Consider the following 19,442-nt stretch of genomic DNA (forward strand, 5'->3'; position numbering starts at 1 on the left):
TGTGCGGCTGGAAGAAGTCTCTGTCTCTTTTGGACGCTTTCATTTCTTCCTCGCAGCTCCCTGGTCGCCTTGGTCCTTTTTTTCTAACAGGTCGTCCCTTCCTTCAAAGCCCCACCCCCTCCGCCGCTGCCCCGCCCACTCTGTCCTTTGTGGTTCTCCGAAAACCCGGAGCGGGTTCCGGGCCGCGGCGGGGCTGCGCGCATGCGCAAGAGCGGCTCCGGCTGTCACCCGGTCCGAACCCTCCGCCTGGAAGCGGCTGTCCATGTTGCGCGCTGCGCCGCCCGCCCCGACAGGCCGTTGGCTTCTGCTCCGGTCCGGCCGCGTAAGTGCCAAGTGGGGGGCTCGCGGGCCTGGGCCGGCAGGGAGGACGAGGGAGCCCCGGGCGTGCGCGGCGCGAGCCGGCGAGTGTCCCCCGAAGGGGATCATCCCCGCCGTCCCCGCTCCCCAGAACGCGACAGTGGGGATCCATTCGCCTCTCGGCCCCGATGCGCAGGGCCCAGACGCCGCACCCCACCTGGCCGCGTCCCGGATAGGATCTGGCAGTGGAGCCGGGTTGCATCCCCGGACCCTGACTGGACGCCCCCGGAGCCGGGCTGCACCCCCGGAGCCGGCCTGCACCCCTGTACAGGACCTGGCCTCCAGGAACCCCTGCACCCCTGCACCCCTCCCTGCACCCTGATCAGATCTGGGCCCTCCGGAGCCAGGCTGTCATTTTTTTTTCCTTCCCTAAGTCGTTTTTAGCTACTTCCTGGCCCTGCCCAGCTACGTATTTGTAAACACGAGATCAAATAACACCAGGGGCATGAGGTTGGTGCGAGCTACGTAAGGTTCCTGAAATCAGATTTCCGTGTTCATGGAGTATGGGTGACCATTTGAGCCTGGAATCTTTAAGAATTCACTTTCAAGCCACACAGTCGTTTGGGCAGCAGTTTATGAGCGCCCATAATCCGTTCGTGTATGGTTTTGGAGACTCAGGGAAGCGGCGTAGGAGCCCGTTGTGGGGCTGCTAACCCCAAGGTCAGCAGTTTGAAAACCCCAGTCACTCTGGAGAACGACGACGCTTTCTACTCCCTTAAAGAGTTAAGTGTCTGCCCTGCTAGAACGGTGGTTCTCAACCTTCCTGATGCCGCGACCCTGGAATACAGCTCCCTATGAGCTGTGGTGACTCCCAACCACACAGTTATTTTCGTTGCTACTTCATAACGGTAATTTTGCTACCATTATCAATTGTCATGTAAATATCTGATATGACATTGTTACAAATTGAACATAATTAAAACATAGTGATTAATCCCCCAAATACATAATTCTATATTGTGAAATATTTATTACTAATTACAAATAAATGAAATGTTGTCTGGAAGCATGATGTAGCGTGGGTAACAGTCTTAATCTAACAACAGTAAACCACATTGCTACATTTTGCGACAGCATGCATAAAAAGGGCCAAGGTTGACATAGCTTTTCTCACCAGTTAGCATAGCTGCATGTTGGCGGACTCTCCGGGAGACAGACAGCGGGGCGGTGGCTTGGTTCCTAAGACCCCTGGGAAATAGGTGTTTTTCCATGGTCTTGGGTGACCCCTGTGAAAGGGTCCTTTGACCCCCAAGGGGGTCGAGACCCACAGGTTGGGAACTGCTGTTCTATAAAGTGTAGCCTGACCCATGTGCAGGGTGCTGTTAGGTGACGTGGAGTTGGTTCCAGCCCATAGCAACTATGGCCACTGGAATAGACACTGCCGGGTCCTGCCCCTCCCCTGGCGTGCCTTTCCAGTTTGCGCCCTTGGAATCCCGTCGACTCCGTATCTAGCTTTCCGTGTTCCTCTGAGCATTTCAGTTTTTGACTTGGACACCCTAGAATCTTACAAATTTACTGTTCATCCCAAAGGTGTAAGTGGGGGTGGGTGGGGAGTGAAGGGGCTCCTAGCAGTTCTTGGGGAAATGGAATTGAAAGAGAGAATTCTTCCCTGAGCTTTTTGAAATGCCTTCGTGTGCATATATTGGAAATTGTTGTGTCCTGGGTAGAAATAAGTTGGGGGATCTGCCCTTTTTAAAAACCATCTTGCACCCACGCATGCACTCTCTTGTGTGGTTTGAAGCTGGCAGTGGAGCCCTCTGAAGCCCTCCCCGCCAGCCTTTCTCCCGCACAGGAAACCGAAGCTCACTGACTGCTGTCAGTCTATTCTGGGACGCTGTAGAACTGCCCTGGTGGATTCCTGAGACTGGAATGTTGTGGGAATAGAAAGTCTGATCTTTCGCCTGTGGAGCAGCTGGTGGTTTTAACAGCTGACCACCCATTTAGCAGCTGTGTTGGACAGGGTTCTCTAGTGAGACAAAACCAGATTGCTAGTAATTATATATAAATATATTTATAAAGATAGATATATAACACATGAAATGAACCGTTAAATTATATACAGATAGATAATATAAGAAATTAACGGTTAAATTACAAATTATAAAGCAGTGAGACACTAGCAGTCCTTTAAGGCTTGAGAGCTGCCAGTCCCTTTCTGTAGAGAGAGCTGGGCTATATATACCCAGGCAGCAAACAGCAAGGCAGGTCCCCAAATGCCATCAACTGTCGGTCCCCAGCTCCAGAGATGAACATTCCAATCGTGTGGGCTTAAAGGGACCTTAACTTACAGCGACACAGTCCACAGGCTAGGCATCCCACAGGTAGTCTACCCTTTAAATTGAGGCACAGAACAAGCAAGGCAGCCGCACGCAGGTCCGATGATTAAAGAAGGAGAGACAAGCAAGGCGAGGCTCACAGAGCCATTTATCTCTCCGCCCTTCAATGAATCCCACTTGTGTTTATGGGCCAGGCTGGCACAATAAACTATCGCAGCAGCCCAATACTTAACCACTACGCCACCAGGGCTCCCTCCCTCCCTCTCGCCCTCCCTCCCTGGAGAGGTCTCCTGGCGATGGCCTTTTGATTTCTGCTTTTTTTTAAAAATTTTTTTATTTTAAACGTTTTATTAGGGGCTCATACAACTCTTATCACAATCCATACATATACATACATCAATTGTATAAAGCACATCTGTACATTCTTTGCCCTAATCATTTTCTTTCTTTTTTTTTAATTTTAACAATTTATTGGGGCTCATACAATTCTTTTCACAGTTCATGCATATACATACATCAATTGTATAAAGCACATCTGTACAGTCTTTGCCCTAATCATTTTTTTCTCTCTTCTTTTACATTTTATTAGGGACTCATACAACTCTTACCACAATCCATACTGATTTCTGCTTTTTTTTGCAAGGGGAATTGCCATGATGGGGGCAGGCTCAGGCTTTGGTCACGTGAAGCTTGTGCAGTTGGGGGCTCCTGTTTATAGGGTCGCTGTGAGTCTGAATTGACTCGTGGCAGTGAGTTGGGTGCAGGGGTGGTGCTCTGGGGATGTAGTGGTCAAACACTGGGCTGGCAGCTGGCACCTCGTGATCACACAGGCTGGTGTGCTTCTTCCATGTGGGCTTTGTTGCTTCTCAGCTAGATGGCCGCCTGTTTATCTTCAAGCCTTGAAGACCCCAGACACTTTACCTTTTGATAGCCGGGCACCATCAGCTTTCCTCACCACATTTGCTTATGCACCCGCTTTTGATAGGATCAGGTATCAGGCATCAAAGAACAAAACATATCATTGTGAATGAGGGGGAGTGTGGGGTGGGGACCCAAAGTCCATCTGTAGGCAATTGAACACCCCCTTAAAGAAGGATCCTGGGGAGGAGACGAGCCAGTCAGGGTGCAGTATAGCAATGATGAAACATACAACTTTCCTCTAGTTCTTTTTTTTTGTTATTTATGTAATTATTATTTTTTAATCATTTTATTGGGAGCTCATACAATTCTTTTTTTTTTAACAATTTATTGGGGCTGATACAATTCTTTTCACAGTTCATACATATACATACATCAATTGTATAAAGCACATCTGTACAGTCTTTGCCCTAATCATTTTTTTCTCCTCTAGTTCTTTAATGCGTCCTCCCCCCCCGCCCCACTATCATGATCCCAATTCTAATTCTACTTTACAAATCCGGCTAGACCAGAGGATGTACACTGGTACAGATAAGAGCTGGAAACAAAGGGAATTCAGAACAGATAAACCCCTCAGGACCAATAATGAGAGTAGCAATACCAGGAGGGGAAGGGAAAGGTGTGGGGGGGGAGATAGGGGAAAACTGATCACAATGATCTATACATAACCCCCTCCCTTGGGGTCAGAGAACAGAAAAGTGGGTGAAGGGAGACCATCGGTCAGTGTAAGATATGAAAAAATAATTTATAAATTATCAAGCATTGGGGAGGGAGGGGGGAGGGGGAGGAAGGGATGGTGAAAAATGAGAAGCTGATACAAAGTATCAGCTCAAGTAGGAAGAAAATGTTTTGGGATTGATGAGGGCAACAAATGTAAAAATGTGCTTGACACAATGGATGTATGTATGGATTGTGGTAAGAGTTGTACGAGCCCCCAATAAAATGATTAAAAACAAAACAAAGCAAAAGACAAACAATAGATCCATAATCACCATGGGGGCGAAAAAAAGCTGTCAGCCTCACCTTAGCTGGTGACCAGGGGCAGTTCCCCTCTAGCCTATGGGTCCCCAGGAGTCAGATGGAATGGACTTGAGGGCTGTGGGTATTTTGTTTAAGGAAAAAACCCAAACCAAACTCACTGCCCAGGAGTCAGTTGACCCCTAGTGACCCCAGAGGTCATGGTGAAACTACCCTGGGGGTTTCTCTGGGCGTATGTTGTTATTGTCGTCAGGGGCTGTCGAGTGAGTTTCAGGTTCTATGCAGCTGTGGGAAGGTCTGCAGGCAGCCCTGGACTGCCTTTCACAGTGACAGTACAGGTGAGGTTCATGTAACGTCCCTTTGAGCTCACGGATGTATCAGGTGTCCTGAGGTCGGAGTTTCTCAGTCTGTGGTGATGGAGGTCCAGGCCAAGCTCCCAGCTGTCTCCGAGGTTTGGCGGCTGGTCTCAGGCTGCCTGTGCAACAGTGCGTGGCTCAGTGCCCTTAGCCCCCTTGTCCACCACCCTGCTCCCCAGGCAGGTTCCCATGGGGATGTCAGTTTCCCTGCACCTGGCTCCTCAGCCTCTGCCGGGTGCAGTGTGCCTGGGAGCTCCGTGCCCAAGGACACAGGTGCTCACACAATGCCCAAGTCATGTAACATGCTGGCCCTGAAACCGTCCTGGATATTCAGTGGTGCACACGTGTATGAGGTGGGAGCCAGCAGGTTGACCCACTCCCCCTCTGAGGATGTGACCCGAGGCTCAAGGAGCATGGGGACTTGCCTGACCACAGCCTTCTGACTTCCATGAGACAACCCAGAGGGTAGGGGTGGGGTGTGGCATGCTCTGGGGGCGCCCCCCCCCCGTGGGCATTTCGTGCGGTTTACTCATGTCACTGATCCAGGGAGTCGAAGACCCGGGAATACTGTTTTCACTTCACGTCTGCCAGAACTGCTCTGAGAAGCCAGGAGCCTTCCCCCAGGGCCGTGGGGGACACTGTCCTTGTGAAGTGTCTGCTCTTTGCTTACTGTGATCCGCGGGACAGGCCTGCAGTCAGCCCACGGTCATCCATTCAGTTCTGACTCACAGGGACCCCACGGGCTTCCCTCCGAAGCCAGATTCCTTATGGAAGCAGACCTTGGCGTCTTTTCTCCCTCATAGTGGCTGGTACGTTCAAACCACTGGTCTTTTGGTTGGCAGTCAGGCGCCTGACCACGGCACCACCAGGGCCCCTGTGCCAGTCCTGCAGGGGAGCTTTAGCATCTTCCTTATTTGGCTGACAAGGAACTGAGGGAGGGGGGAGCTCAGGTGCCGGGCTTCCCATGCCATGGGGTTTCCTTCCCACCAGGCCCCGGGGAAGAGGGGCCAGTTCCTTCACTCTGTCAGCAAATGATCCTGAGCCCTTCCTGGGCACCGGTGCCCGGCTGGAACGCTTCGAGGCAGTTTCTGCAGGAGCTCAAAGCCTCGCTCCCGAGAGACTGACACTGCTGAGAGCTGCGACTGTCCTGCCAGGGGGCTTTAGCAAGTCCCTGGAACATTCCGTCCCCCTTTCTTTCCATATCCCCACCGACTGTCTGTCGTGCCTCCTATACCCACTCCGAAGGCGTTTCACCTCACAGCTGTGCTTGGGGCATAGGGTTCTCTGTTGGCACACTGTGAAATGTGTGGCTGCCAACCTAAATGCTGGTGGCTTGAACCCACCGGCAGCTCCGAGGGAGCCAGACCTGGCAGGGTGACAGCCCAGGACACCTGGGTGGGTGGGTGGGTGAGTGGAGGAGACAGCTCTCCTCTGTCCTATGGGGTCGCTGTGTGTTACAGCTGACCCCACAACAACAATGGCAGCAGGCCTCCCCCTGCCTCCCAGGAGGCCGACGTGAGCGTTTCCTTCCGCACACCCGAGCACACCTGCCGGGACTGCTCCGTGGCAGGGATCGCAGCTGGAGAGTCCCTCAAGCCCTGCCTTTGTCTCCGACAGGGATTTCAGCATGAGTGTCCCCGATTACATGCAGTGTGCCGAGGACCACCAGACCCTGCTGGTCGTGGTGCAGCCCGTGGGGATTGTCTCGGAGGAGAATTTCTTCAGGATCTACAAGAGGATCTCCTCCGTGAGTCAGATCAGCGTCCGGGACTCCCAGCGAGTGCTGTACATCCGCTACCGGCACCACTACCCGCCCGACAACAGCGAGTGGGGCGACTTCCAGACCCACCGCAAGGTGGTGGGCCTCATCACCATCACCGACTGCCTCGCCGCCAGGGACTGGCCACAGACCTTCGAGAAGTTCCACGTGCAGAAGGAGATCTACGGCTCCACGCTCTACGACTCGCGGCTCTTCGTCTTCGGGCTGCAGGGGGAGGTCACCGAGCAGCCGCGCACGGACGTGGCCTTCTACCCCAACTATGAGGATTGCGAGACGGTGGAGAAGCGGGTGGAGGACTTCATCGAGTCGCTCTTCATCGTGCTCGAGTCCAAGCGTCTGGACAGAGCCACGGACAAGTCTGGGGACAAGATCCCCCTTCTCTGTGTCCCGTTTGAGAAGAAGGACTTTGTCGGCCTGGACACAGACAGTAGGTAAGTTCGCCCCCCCCTTCCCCCGGGAACCCAGGCTGCTTGGTTAGGGGGGCTTCTTGACACCAGATGGTATAGTCAAAGGGGCGGACGCTATTGCAGCGGGAGCTTGAAAGCCGTAGCCTGTCAGGCATAGCCCTTGTTTCAGGGAAATCTTAGGGTTCATACTCAGGCCCCATGTTTTAAACAGGAACACTTGAATGGGACTCCCTAGAGCTATACCCCCCCCCCCCCCCCCGCAGTACGGTAGCCAAGGTCACTTGGGGCAACCATTTGAGCCCTAGAAGCTAGGCCCATCCGAGTTGCTGTGTCAGATAGATACACACCGGATATGGAAAAAATGCCGCCAGGTACTTCACCTCCCTGTGTCTTTTTGCATCTTGCCCACGTGGCATTATCTTTCACATCTGTTAGGCTGTACAGAACACATAAAGGTGGGAGCTATTAGAGTCGGGCCTCGATGGACAAGCTTGATTCCCTGGTCCCTCAGGGACCCCGTCTCTGAGGGGGCAGTCTGGCCACCATCCTTCCTGCACCTCCCCTTATGGCCGCAGTGAATGCCTGAGAAGCCACCGTAGACCTTTTGAGAAGGAACTGAGTGTGGGGACGCAAGAGCCCGGCCTCCGTGTTTCCCTACTGGGAAGTCAGCTGCTTTCCCTGGAGTCAGCGGCTCAGGCAGCTTTTCTTGTCCGCCCAGGCTCTGTGTGCCCCTCTTGTTCTGCCACATGGCCATTCTGACCCCTTGGCTGGGGAGCAGCTGAGCCCCTCAGAGGCTGGGCTCAGAGCCTGCCAGGGGCCCCAGCCACCTTGTGGCTGAGGGCGAGGTGCACACTTGCTTCCAGCCCCTCCCTGCCCTCTGTACAGTCAGGTGAGGTGCCAGGGTGTGGTGGGCAAGCCCACGCTGTCCCTGTGGGTTGGGGGAGTGTCGCACGCCCCTGGGCGACTTGCCTGCGGGCTTTGAGAAAGGCGGGCTAGGCAGAGCAGGTCTCTGGGCAGCGCTGCTGGTTCTCAGCTGATGCTTATTTGGCGTCTGGAAGCTAAAGGTTCTTGTAGTCCTCGCTGCAGCCTGCCCATCCACACAGCTCTGGCCCCCATGTTACCAACGTGGTGAGGTTGGGGACCTGGGTGACAGCTGCTGTAGGGCAGAGCTGGCGTCTGAAAGGTCTTTCCATGCCCCCAACCCCCCCCCCCATTGTCTGGTCAGGGCCCCCTCTCCTATGAGTAGGGCTGTCAGGCCAAGCAAGTGCCCTACGAGGCCACCCTGTACGTACGCACCATGGCGATGTAGGACGGAGCACGGAAGCTGCCTGTGCCTCTTGGTCTCTGAGCAAGCCTGAGGGACGACCCCACATCCTCAGCGCTGGCCCTGCCCAGGCACCCTGCCCGGGGCCCCAGGAGGCAAAGGTGACGGGCTGGCACCTCCCTGGAGGAGGCCCGCTCTTGCCTGCTCTAGAAGGTGACACTCATCTTTACGGGGAGCCAGGAGGTGTGTGCTGGGCACTGCCCGGTCAGGCTACCTATTCTCTCGTCGTGCTTGGCCATGGCCACAGCCACGGCCACATAATGGCCCCTGGGGAATTTCTGAACCTCCAGCGAGCTAAAGGCACCAGGGAACCAGACCAGGTCACAGCCCCTCTGCCGGCCACTAAGCTGGCCTCTCACAGCTGAGTCACACTGCCCACCTGCAGCCTCTGGAGGGTGGGTCCCGGACCACACTGCTGTGTGTGAGTCAGCACTTTCTGGCTCCCTAGGGAATGCCCGGATGCAAGTGCAGTGGGGGTGGGGCTCCTGGACCCCCAGGTGGGTCCGAGGAAGAAGCTCCCCACGGCCCCGGCCTTGTCTGCACCTCCCCAGACACGCAGTGTCGTCAGCCTCTGTGTGGCGTGTTTCTAATTTCCGGTTTGTTCCTTTTTCTTTCCTCTCCCGGCCTGTCCTTTCTCTCCTACCGCCCTGTGAGTATGTTGTTGGGCGCCAAAAGGTAGGCTGTGCTCCGCTGTGGCCCCTGCCGCTTCCCCAAGCCCAGGCGCCCCCGCCCACCCTTCCTTTGTGTGTGTGCATGTGCGCACGCACGCCTGTTCGCGCGCGTGTGTCTGTGTGCCTCCTCCTTCATTCTCGCTTGGGTCCCCCGCGTGTCCCTCACAGGCGTTTGAGGCTGATCAAACGCTGGCTTTGGTGACCCACGGGCCAGTCTTCCTCGTGTTGTTTGGGGACTGCACGGCACCCCTGGGGCTCGCTGCAGAGGTTTCCCCATGAGTTCGTCCCTGGGCTGCCTTGGCTGCAGAGGCTGACTGGGTGCCAGGCTTCTGGGAGGGGCCCCGGCCTGTGGCTGCCCCGGCCGTCGCTGTGTGCCCTGCATGTGCTGGTGGTCGGCCTGGGGTGGAGACGGCCCCGTCTTGGCTTTCTCCATCCATCAGCCAACGGGCTTTCTCGCATCAAGGGACAGAAGCTGCTGGAAATGTATACACTCTTCTCTTTACACCCCCCCCCCCACCCCCGTGCTCCGCCTTTTGTTGAGTTGGCTGAAAGCTGGCAGCGCAGTTGGTCAGCTTGCAGCTGCGTTGTGTGTGTCGTGCCATGGATTGTAGTCCCCACAGTGCTGTAGAACTTGGTGCCCTGTGTTTCTACCCCCACCCCCACCCCCAGCTCCATCCCACCTGCTTCTCCAGGCACTTCCTGCCTCCTGCCGGGCCCTCTTGCCTCTTGGCACAGTGGGTACCACTGGGCTGCTGACTCTTGGGGTCAGCTGTCCGAAACCAGCAGCCATTCCTCAGGAGAAAGACGAGCTTTCTACTCTGGTAGAGCCACCATCCGAGGACCCCCGGGGCAGTTCTGCGCTGACCTGTAGGGGCGCTGTGGGTCAGAATTGACTCGATGGCAGTGGGTCTGCTCCACTTCGATAGTTACGGTCTGGGAAGCCTGCTCTCGGGCCTGCTCTGCTCAGACACAGCGGGCGGTGGCGTCTCCGCAAGGTGCGGTCCACTTGGCGGTAGCGGGCAATGGCCTGATTATCTGATTATTTGCATTCAGTGGCCATTACTCCCGGGCCAGCCTGTAGTTCACGCTCTGACCCAGAGCCCCCCATGTCTGAGGTGAGCCCTGAAGGGCCACTCTTTGGCTGCCTGGCCCTCTGCTTCCTCTCACTGGGACAGCCCCTCTGCCATCTTGAATATCTGGAATGTTCTGGTTCTGCAGTGAGCACTTGTGTTCTTGGCTCGCCTCCCTCAACAGGGACAGCAGAACCTCTAGGAAGATTTTATTTCCCCCTGGGGGGGGCAAGGAGCAGCCCTGGTGATGTAGTGGTTTAAGCATTGGGCTGCTAAGGGCAGGGTCAGCAGTTCAAAACCACCAGCCTTTCCTCGGGAGAAAGACCAGACTTTTTACTTCCATCAAGAGCGACAGTCTGGGTAACCCACGGGACAGCTCTCCCTGTCCTACCGGCTCACTGTGAGTCGGAATGGACTCGGAGGCAGTGAGGTTTGAGTTTGGGGTGGGGACACAAAGCAGAAACAACTGTAGTAAGTACCAGAGGAGACAGCTGCCCAGAGTCGCCTCCGGGGCGGGGAGCTCCCCGCCAAGCCCCGCATGGCAGGCTGGCCAGCATGTCTCTCACCTGGACATCCAGCCCTTCAGCCCTCTGCCTGTGGGAGGGCCATACCCCCTTCTCCTTCTATGTCGCCATAGAAGCCTGTGGCCCGTCCTGAGGAGCCAGAGGGCAAAATTAGGGCTGCCATCATTCATTATGTAAAGATTCCTGAAGTTGTAATCCCTCTCTCCGCCACTCCTTAACCCCCCCAAAAAAGGGGATTCTGGGTTTTACTGGCCCTAGCTTCTCTGTGCCTGTGAACATGTGACTTGTGTGGCTGTGCCCGGGTGTTTGATTGGAAATCCAGTGCTGTTTTTCTGAAGGCCCCAGAAAGGGAACCAAGTAAGTCGTACAACTAGGGAACGCAGCCACCTTTGATCTGGTCAGGAGCCAGGCACACACGTCAGCCTGCTTGTCTGCTGCAGGCCTCTTAGTTGGGTGCTGCCTCTCGGTTCCCAGAAAGGCTGAGTTTCCAGTGTCCGGGGAGCCTGAGGGGCTGTGATCCAGTCATGCTGGATTTAAGCCAGCGGGAATGAGGTGAGAGGCAGGTCCTTCCCCCCTCCATCCCCCCATCCCCGCTTTAGCCTAGTGTTTGTAGCTTGTGGTGGTGGTGTGCAGTGCTGCTAACCCTACGCACCCTCCGTGTGAGCCTGTTGTCGCAGCCCCCGTGTCTGTCCGTCGCTGTTGAGCCGATCCTGACGCAGAGTGACCCAGCAGGACCGGGTAGAACTGCCCCAGCAGGTTTCCAGGCCCTCTGCCCTGTCCTGGGGAGCCAGAGCCCAGTGCGGCAGATGAGCCATTGTCTCATAGACTGCACACGTCATCAGCAGGGCCCCACCCGAAGAAGGACGTCATGGTAGGGAGAGGGTCAGCATTTCAGAGGAAGGGGCTCACAAGACGGATTGGCACAGGGGCTGGCTGGGACGATTGTGAGGCTGGTGCAGGGCCGGCCAGCAGGGTTGTGTGGGGGTGCGTATGCGGCTGCTAAGACACAGACCTCACGTCGCTGCACCTTCCCTGACGTGACGGCGCCGCACCAGTCTTTCTCCCAGGGAGTGGCTGCTGCGTTTGAACCACTGGCCTGCACCCCACTTCCTGCTGACAGGACCCACCGCCTCCAGTGTATTCCCGCTCACCGCCCCCTGCGTGGCTTCTCTTTTACGGGAGCAGGCAGCCTCAGCGCACTCTCTCCGAACCCCCACCAAACCCACAGCATGCCAGCGCTCCTCGTGGTCCATCTGTGATCCCAGAGGGCAGGGTGAACCTGCCCCGTGTGACTCGGAGCGCCTCGCCTGTCTCCCGGGTCCCCACACAGCTGGCTCGGAAGAGAATAGCCTTCGGTCGCTGCCTCCTGCTTTGCGCGCTTTCCCGAGGATTCCAGGAGACCTGCTTCTGGCCCCGCAGTCACCCTGGCCTAGGACGCAGAGCATTCTGGGAGTCCAGCATGTCACTGCACCCCGGGCTGAAGGGAGTATTCAGATTTTGGTCTGACCGTTGTCCCCAGATAGTCAGGATTCGCTTTATCATGCAGTCTGCGATGCTGAGGTAAGGTGTGTTGGTTCCCGTGGCCGCAGTTTGACAAGGATGGGGATTTTGTCAGGCGGGGAAAGAAGCGAGAGAGCACTTGTATTGTTATAAACGTCTTTTGGACGGTGGGCGCCGGGCTGCAGCAGGCACGATGAGTCGATTTGCAGGCAGATGGGAAACAAGGTCAGGAAGGTCACGTGCCTATGAGGGCTCCTTATGAGGGCCCTGCCTTCCCGACCCCCTGCTTCTGTCTACCGTGGCCTTGCCTGTGGGCACAGGGGCATCTTTCTGAAGTCTGCATGTCCTTGTCACCGCCTTCCTCCTCTGCAGGGGTCAGGTGGGGCTCTCAGAGGACTCTGTACCCAGCCCCCTACGACGCCTAACTGGACACGTATCAAGCCGGCACTCGCAGTGTTCCTAGTGACATCGTGCACAGAGAGGCTGGCTGTATGGAGCCCACCCAACCTTGCTTCGGCACAGCGCATCTGCGAGTGTGGGGGTCCGGGGTATGACGCGCCATAGCAAGCAAAATAAACATGCTTTCTTGGAGCTTCAGACCTCAAACCCAAACACTGTCATCGTCGAGTGGGTCCCGACTCACAGTGGCCTGCAGGACTGAGCAGAACTGCCCCCGTGGGTTTCAAAGGCTTTGTGGGAGCAGACCAACGCCTGGCTCAGAGCCCCCCTGGGGCTCCTTCATGGGAAGGGTACAGAGGTGATTAGGTAGAGAATGTTCGTGCTACAGTGTGTGTGTGTGTGTGTGTGTGTGTGTGTGCTGAGGGAGGGGCCTGCAAACCACACATCTCCCTGGAACCACACTGGGGAGCCCTGGGGGGTGAGGTGGGTTGTGCTGGAGCCTGGGGAGGGGCACTGGGCTGTGTGTGTGTGTGTGTGTGTGTGTGTAAGGGATGAGGGAAGGGTGGGGTGGTGTGGAGTAGGGAAAAGCTGTTGAAACCCCTCAGGAGGAGAGAGGCAGGAGGTGTCTAAGGGGGTGAGAAGGCTGCTGGATGGGAGGAAAACCCCCTTGGCGGAGCGAGAGCGAGCGAGCGTCTGAGGGGTGAGGAGCGAGTTCACCCTTGGGAGGGCTGCTGGGTGGGATTTTGGGGGTGGAGCTGCTCATCACTACCTCTGGGTGGCTGGAGGGCAAAGGAAGGCTGTGTCCTCTTGTCCCTACGCTCCGCCTTAGGTGCTGGTCCTCGTTGCAGCAGCACGTGGTCCCCAAACCAGAACCCAAACCGCGCAGCCTGGTGTCAGTGCCAACTCAGCCGGCCAGTCTTCACACCCCTCCCCACCCGGGCATGTCAGTGTTGGGGAGGGAGCCTGAGAGAGAGTGTGTGTCAGGTCTGAGTGGGCATGGGCGGCTTGGAGGTCCGGGAACACTGTCCAATTAGTGAGCCCCTGAATTTCCTGAAGCCTGGGGAGATTGCTCTCTGTCACTTCTCTGTCAAAAACACCAGCTCTCTCTCGAGGGATTTACCATCCCAGAGGCAGGCAGCAGTCTTTGGTCTCTGATTCATGTGCTCTGGGCTCAGGTTTGGTGAGGCTTGGTGAGGAGTCAGCCTTCACAGTGTTTGGGGCCAGGTGTTCGAGCTCGCCAATCCTGAGAATCTCCTCAGCTCGCTCCCAGAGAGTCAAGATCACAGGTCCAGTTTGCAGAGGCCCCAGGACCGGCTTCTCCTGGGCAGCAAGCATCTCTCTCTGTATAGGATGGGGATGGGTCTGAGACAAGCAGGGGGTCGATCCCTCCCCACCTCCCTCCATTTGAAAAAGCAGAAACCCAAGCTTCCTGGTGCCCTTTGGAAAATTTGCCAAAGGACACCCCCTAGCCCAGTGCGAGCTCAGCTGAGGGGGCTGGTGGGAGTCCAGCAGGGCTGCCGCAGAACCAGAGAGCTTCATGCATCGGAAATTCCAGCCCTTCCACGCCTGGCCTCCCCAGGGCCTGCTTGCATCCGCTGCCCCTCCATTCACAGCACCGCAGGGCAGCAGCTGTGACTCAAGCTGTGTTCCTTTTAAACTGTTTTTTGTTTTTAAGTTTGGGTAACACAAGGCTGCAGGGTGGATGGGATGAGTTTCCTTGACGGGATTCTCCTAGGACAGGCCCTGCTGCCCTGCAAGAGCCAGCAGGTGCCTCGGCACACCTTCCCAGGCCTCTTCCAGTGTTCCGAAGACGTCTTCCTGACAAGCCTCCCCCACCTCCCCAATCATCCCATGTCCTTCTGGGCTGACCTCTGGGCCTTGAATTGAACTGGTCCAGCAGACGTCTAGCTCCAACCCCCACCCCACCCCAAAGCCACTATCTGGGACCTTTTTTCGTGAAGGCGCCGTTCCTGAACTGAGAGTAGGGTGTGCGGGTCCTTGCCTGCAGCCTGCCGCTGCTCAGAGACGCCCACGCATGTGGGCATGGGGCCCCAGCAGCCAGACTTTCTGGCTGAGCCTCGAACACATATGTCACCAATGATGACTCAGTGGCAGTGCTTCGAGGTTAGGGACAGTGCTGGGGCTGGCTTACCTGGCGCTGGTCTCGGCTGGCCTTCAGTGACCGGGCTGGACGTTGCCTCTCTGGCGTGGAGCAGCACCTGCAGCAGCGAGCTCCTGGGCTGGGTGGAGGCCCGGCGCCGGTCACGCTCCACTCTCCTCCCCTGGCCTTGCCTTGCAGACATTACAAGAAGCGGTGCCAGGGCCGCATGCGGAAGCACGTGGGGGACTTGTGCCTGCAGGCGGGGATGCTGCACGACTCGCTGGTGCACTACCACATGTCCGTGGAGCTGCTCCGCTCCGTCAACGACTTCCTGTGGCTGGGAGGTGAGTGGCACAGGCGCCCGGGACCAGAAAACACCGACAGAGGTCGGCTCTAGAGGGAAAGGCATGAAGCCCAAGCAGCGATGCCAACAGAGTCGGGTCCTTCCTCACAGTAGTCAAAGCCTGGGAACAGCCGACACGCCCAGGCGTGGGTGAGTGACCAGGCCACCCCCGGTCCCTCTGGACATGGACAGTTGAGCAGTCAGCCACAAACCCAAACCCTGCTCTGATGTGTGGAGACCCTCATAGGGTTTCCAAGGCTGTCAGTTTTTCTAGGAGCAGACAGCCTCATCTTCCTCCCGGGCGCTTCCTGGTGGGCTTGAACTGCCGGCCTTGTGGTCCGAAGCTCCATGTGTAAACCACAGGGCTACCGGAGTTCCGTGGCGAGTGAGAGACACAGCTGTGGGCCCGTCTCACCAGGGGGTTAAGGAGGTACAGGCTTGAAAGCCCTGCCACAGGGGCCATTCTGCCCTGTCCTGTGGGTCACTGTGGGTGGGCACCAGCTGGGTGGCAGCGAGACAGCTGAGATTTTGAAAGGGAAGGTGGGGGTGGCTATGCAAGGTGAAGAATGCCTACCTGTCCGATGGTCTGATGAAGACACTGACAAGGACCACCTGCAGGGCAGCCTCTCTGGCGGCATCTGGTGGCACCTCTGTCTCCAGGGCTTGAAGGGGCCTGAGTGTCTCCATCTGTGACCGCCCAGTGTCTGAGCAAGGACTGAGGAGGGGTTTCCCTAGTCCAGCTCAGGGGGCTCGTGCCCACCCCTGATGATGAAATCAGAATGAAATCCCGAAGGAGGCTCATCAGCAGAGCCTCTTCCCTCCCTCCTTCCCTCCCTCCCTCCCTCCCTCCCTCCCTGCCTTCCTCCCTCCCTCCCTCACACAAGTGCAAGCTCCCAGTGGACATAGGCAGCCAGAGAAGAACCCTTGCTGTGGGCGTAAGGTGTTGAGTAGGACTGATAATTCCTAAGCTGTGAGCACACCCAGCTTTCCCCTTCTTCATGGCAGCACGAGACAGCCAAGACAGGCGTGGGCCACGCTCCTACGTGTGGCACCAGGCGACGTTCAGTTGTGATCTGTGTCTTGGGAGTTTCCAACAGTCCATCATTTCAAGCCCTCGGACTCTGGGCCAGAGCCTGCGGTGCTAATTGATCTTTTATTGCTTTGCTGTTTTCCACCCAGCTGCCCTGGAAGGGCTGTGCTCCGCCTCTGTCATCTCCCACTACCCTGGAGGGACCGGTGGGAAGACGGGGAGCCGGCGGTTGCAGGGTGGTCCCCTCCCTGCTGAGGCAGCCAACCGACATCGGCCAGGTAAGCCCCGCTCCTCCCTGTGGCTGCGAGGCCCAGAGAGCTAGCAGGAGAGGGATCTTTTGGTGCCAGGCCTGACCAACTTAAAGGCCCCTTAGACTCCTGTCTGATTGGTCTCCTCGCCTGCCACTGATGGGGGAGCCCTGATGGGTCATCCTGGGGCCCGTGCGGGCTGGGCCGAGGCTCTGTGCCTGAGTCTTCGGTGATTTCTCTGTGTTTGAGGCAAGCAGCCTGCGAAGGCCCTTGGAGCAGCTCGTTCAGGGCTGGGGGCTGTTATTGTTTTACCGGCCCCCGACCTTCTCTTATGTCGGTTAGCAACGAAGAGGGCAAAAAGGAGCTGCCTCACCAGCACGCATTGAAGTCACATCCTCAGGCCCTCACGGATGACTGGCCTTTGGTGGTCATGTCGTGCTGGCCACAAAGAAGGGTCATGTAGCCCGAGGCCACATGCAAAACCACGCCATGTATCTAGGTCTGTGTAATTCTTAAAAACACCCAAGCCCAAACTCCCTGCCACCGAGTCGATGCTGACGCAGAGCGACCCTATGGGGCAGGGTAGAGCTGGCCCAGGAAGCGTCTGAGACTCTCTTGAGGAGCCGCTGCTGGTCCCTGTGTCAGTCGGGGTCCACTAGAGAAACAAATCCTGGGACATTCATATGAGTGTAACAGAGAACTTTATATCAAGGAACAGTTGTATATTAAGAAAACATCCCAGCGCACATCGAGTCCATCAGCTCAATATTAGCCCATATGTCCGTTACCAGCCCATAGATTCTTCTATCGACTCACACAACACATATAATGATGTCGAGTGCAGGAAGATCACAGGTCAGTAGGTGGAAAGTCTGTGGATCCAGTGGCGGTGGAGGCATCTCAATGTTGGCGTGGGTCTCCTTGTGGCTCCTTCAGCTCCAGGGCTCTGGTTCCATCAGTGTAGCTCCATGTGGCCTGTCAATAGGAATGTCTCGCAGGGAGAGTGTGTGCATCCAGCCTCCAGTGAGGAAGACAGGAGTTCCCAGAATCCTCAGGAGAAGGCCATGCCCACACAGAGGCCTCATTGGTGATGGCCTGATTGACAGGCTAGACTCCACCCCTTGGCTCAGGTTGACAGGAGATGATGTCACTGTCAAGTTCCCCAACTGCTGACCTTGAGGTTCGAAGTCCTACATGTAACCATGCAGCACCAGGGCTTCTTGTGATGTGATTCTTAGGCAAGCCCCTTAAAAGAAAAGATGACCCATGGGACACTAAGTGCCCACCTATACTTTCCACCTTAGTGTTTAGGGGGAGGGGCAGTGTGCTGTCCCACTTTAATGTGAGCCAGCTGCCCGCTGCTGGGGACCTTTATAATCTGAGGGGGCATGGATCTGAGGGGACGGGCCTGATCCCACCACTCCCGTAACCTACTGACGCTACTGAAGTCTGCCTTACCTCAAATGAAAGCAGTTTCCCATTGCCTTAAAAATGCCTCCCACTGGTCCAAATGCATGGTTTCAACAACAAAAGAAAATTCAAAGTGGAAAATCATTTGGCTATGACGGGCTAAATTTACTTCCCCTGATTGATCCCTCTCCTGTCATCAGCAGCAACCACCTTGTGAGCCGTGGAAGTAGCTGCCCAGACTGAGCACCCGTTCTATTGGGTCACCTGCTGAGCCTCACCCTCCAGGGGAGAGCCGGTGACCTCAGGCCTCTGAGAGGAAACTGGGATGCCCACTCCCCCACTGCCAATCCTGCTTTGGCTTTGACATGAGGTGCTTATGTCAGAGCTCAGCCCCGGATCTGCTCCCCAGGAACCCCCAAGCATGGGGACAAGTGGGCATCCAATGCCATGTCTCTCATGATCTCCCCGGTCAGTAGGCAATTGCTGAGTTCCCCCCCAAAAGGAAGTCTCTGCAGCCTTCTGAGGAGAACATCTTGTGGAATGTAGGCAAAAAGAAGCTAAGGACATTGAAAACCTCTGTCTGGGGCAGGGCTGGGTCTTTTCCTGGGAATGCATCCCTGTGGCTGGGGTCACCTGGGGAGAGAAACAAATCCATAGAAACTCATGTGTATATAAGGCAAAGGTTTATATAAAAGAGAAAATATTGAGGAAATACCCCAGTCCAGTCCAGATCAAGTCCACAAGTCCGATATTAGCCCATATGTCTGATACCAATCTATAAAGTCCTCTTCTGACTCACGAAACACATGCAATGACGCTGAATGCAGGAAGATCACAGGCCAGTGGGTTGGAAGTCTTCTGGATGCAGTGGTATTGTAAGCATCTCAGCACTGGCAGGATCTCCACGTGGCTTCTCCAGCACCCAGGGCTTCATCAGGGTGGGTCCATGTAGCTTCTCCTCAGGGATGCCTCGCAGGGAGTCAGCCTTGTCAGTAGAAAGTCTCCAAGGGAGTGAGCAGAGAGAGAGCGTCTTTCCCGACTCCAAGGAGGGAAAATCAGATTTCCCAGAATTTTCAGGAGAAGTCCATGCCCACACAGAGGCCTCATTGGCTATGATCCGATCCACAGACTAGACTCCACCCCTTCCCTCTTAATCCTCTCACGTCCCAAATTGACACCAGATGATGTCACTACCACAGCCGTGCAGCGCAGACTTGGGCGGAAGCAGGGTCTTCCCTCCTGTAGGAGCGTCCTCAGGGTCCACTACGCTCCGGGACAAGTGGGGTCTAGACCAACGAGAGCAGGCTGGAGATGCAACAGCTCTTACCTTCCCTTGGCCGTGGGTACCGAGCTAAGTCAGCTTCCGCCGACACCCTCAGCCGATGCCCGCCCTCGCATCCCCTCCACCCCAAACGTCAGAAATACAGAGGCCGCTTGCCAGCCAGTGAGACCCCGAGCAAGCCGTTGACTCAGTTTCCTTCCTTACGTGTGAGGTGGCCTGCGGGTGCTGTGACTGGGGCCACGTGCCCGTTTACGAGGTCTGGGGCAGCCCCAGCCGCGAGCCCTCACGGAGGAGTACTAGCTGCTGTCATTACTGTGACTGAACCATGACTGGGTCCCCTAAGCTCCGATGAGTGGGTTCCAGGCCCTTCTGCTCCGGCTTCCACAGCTTCCAGCAGGATCCCTCAGAGCAAGGGAACGCAGCTTCCTTTTAGAACTGAGGTGTGACTCGGGGACACGTCCTGGGTCT

At 56.4% G+C, this 19,442-nt stretch overlaps 1 protein-coding gene across 2 annotated transcripts in view; it reads left to right on the forward strand.

Moving 5' to 3' along the window:
* The first annotated feature begins 220 nt into the window (after positions 1-220).
* The window catches only part of TRAPPC9 (trafficking protein particle complex subunit 9), a 292,390-nt gene continuing 273,168 nt past the window's right edge, over positions 221-19,442 (forward strand). For both annotated transcript variants that reach the window (XM_075549225.1, XM_075549226.1), the window contains exons 1-4: positions 221-322; positions 6,503-7,096; positions 14,860-15,005; positions 16,184-16,312. In XM_075549225.1, the coding sequence (XP_075405340.1) occupies positions 6,513-7,096; positions 14,860-15,005; positions 16,184-16,312 (859 nt within the window). In that variant the 5' untranslated portion in view covers positions 221-322; positions 6,503-6,512. The remainder of the gene's footprint in view (positions 323-6,502; positions 7,097-14,859; positions 15,006-16,183; positions 16,313-19,442) is intronic.

Source organism: Tenrec ecaudatus, chromosome 5 (assembly GCF_050624435.1).
Source record: "Tenrec ecaudatus isolate mTenEca1 chromosome 5, mTenEca1.hap1, whole genome shotgun sequence".
NCBI lineage: Eukaryota > Metazoa > Chordata > Mammalia > Afrosoricida > Tenrecidae > Tenrec > Tenrec ecaudatus.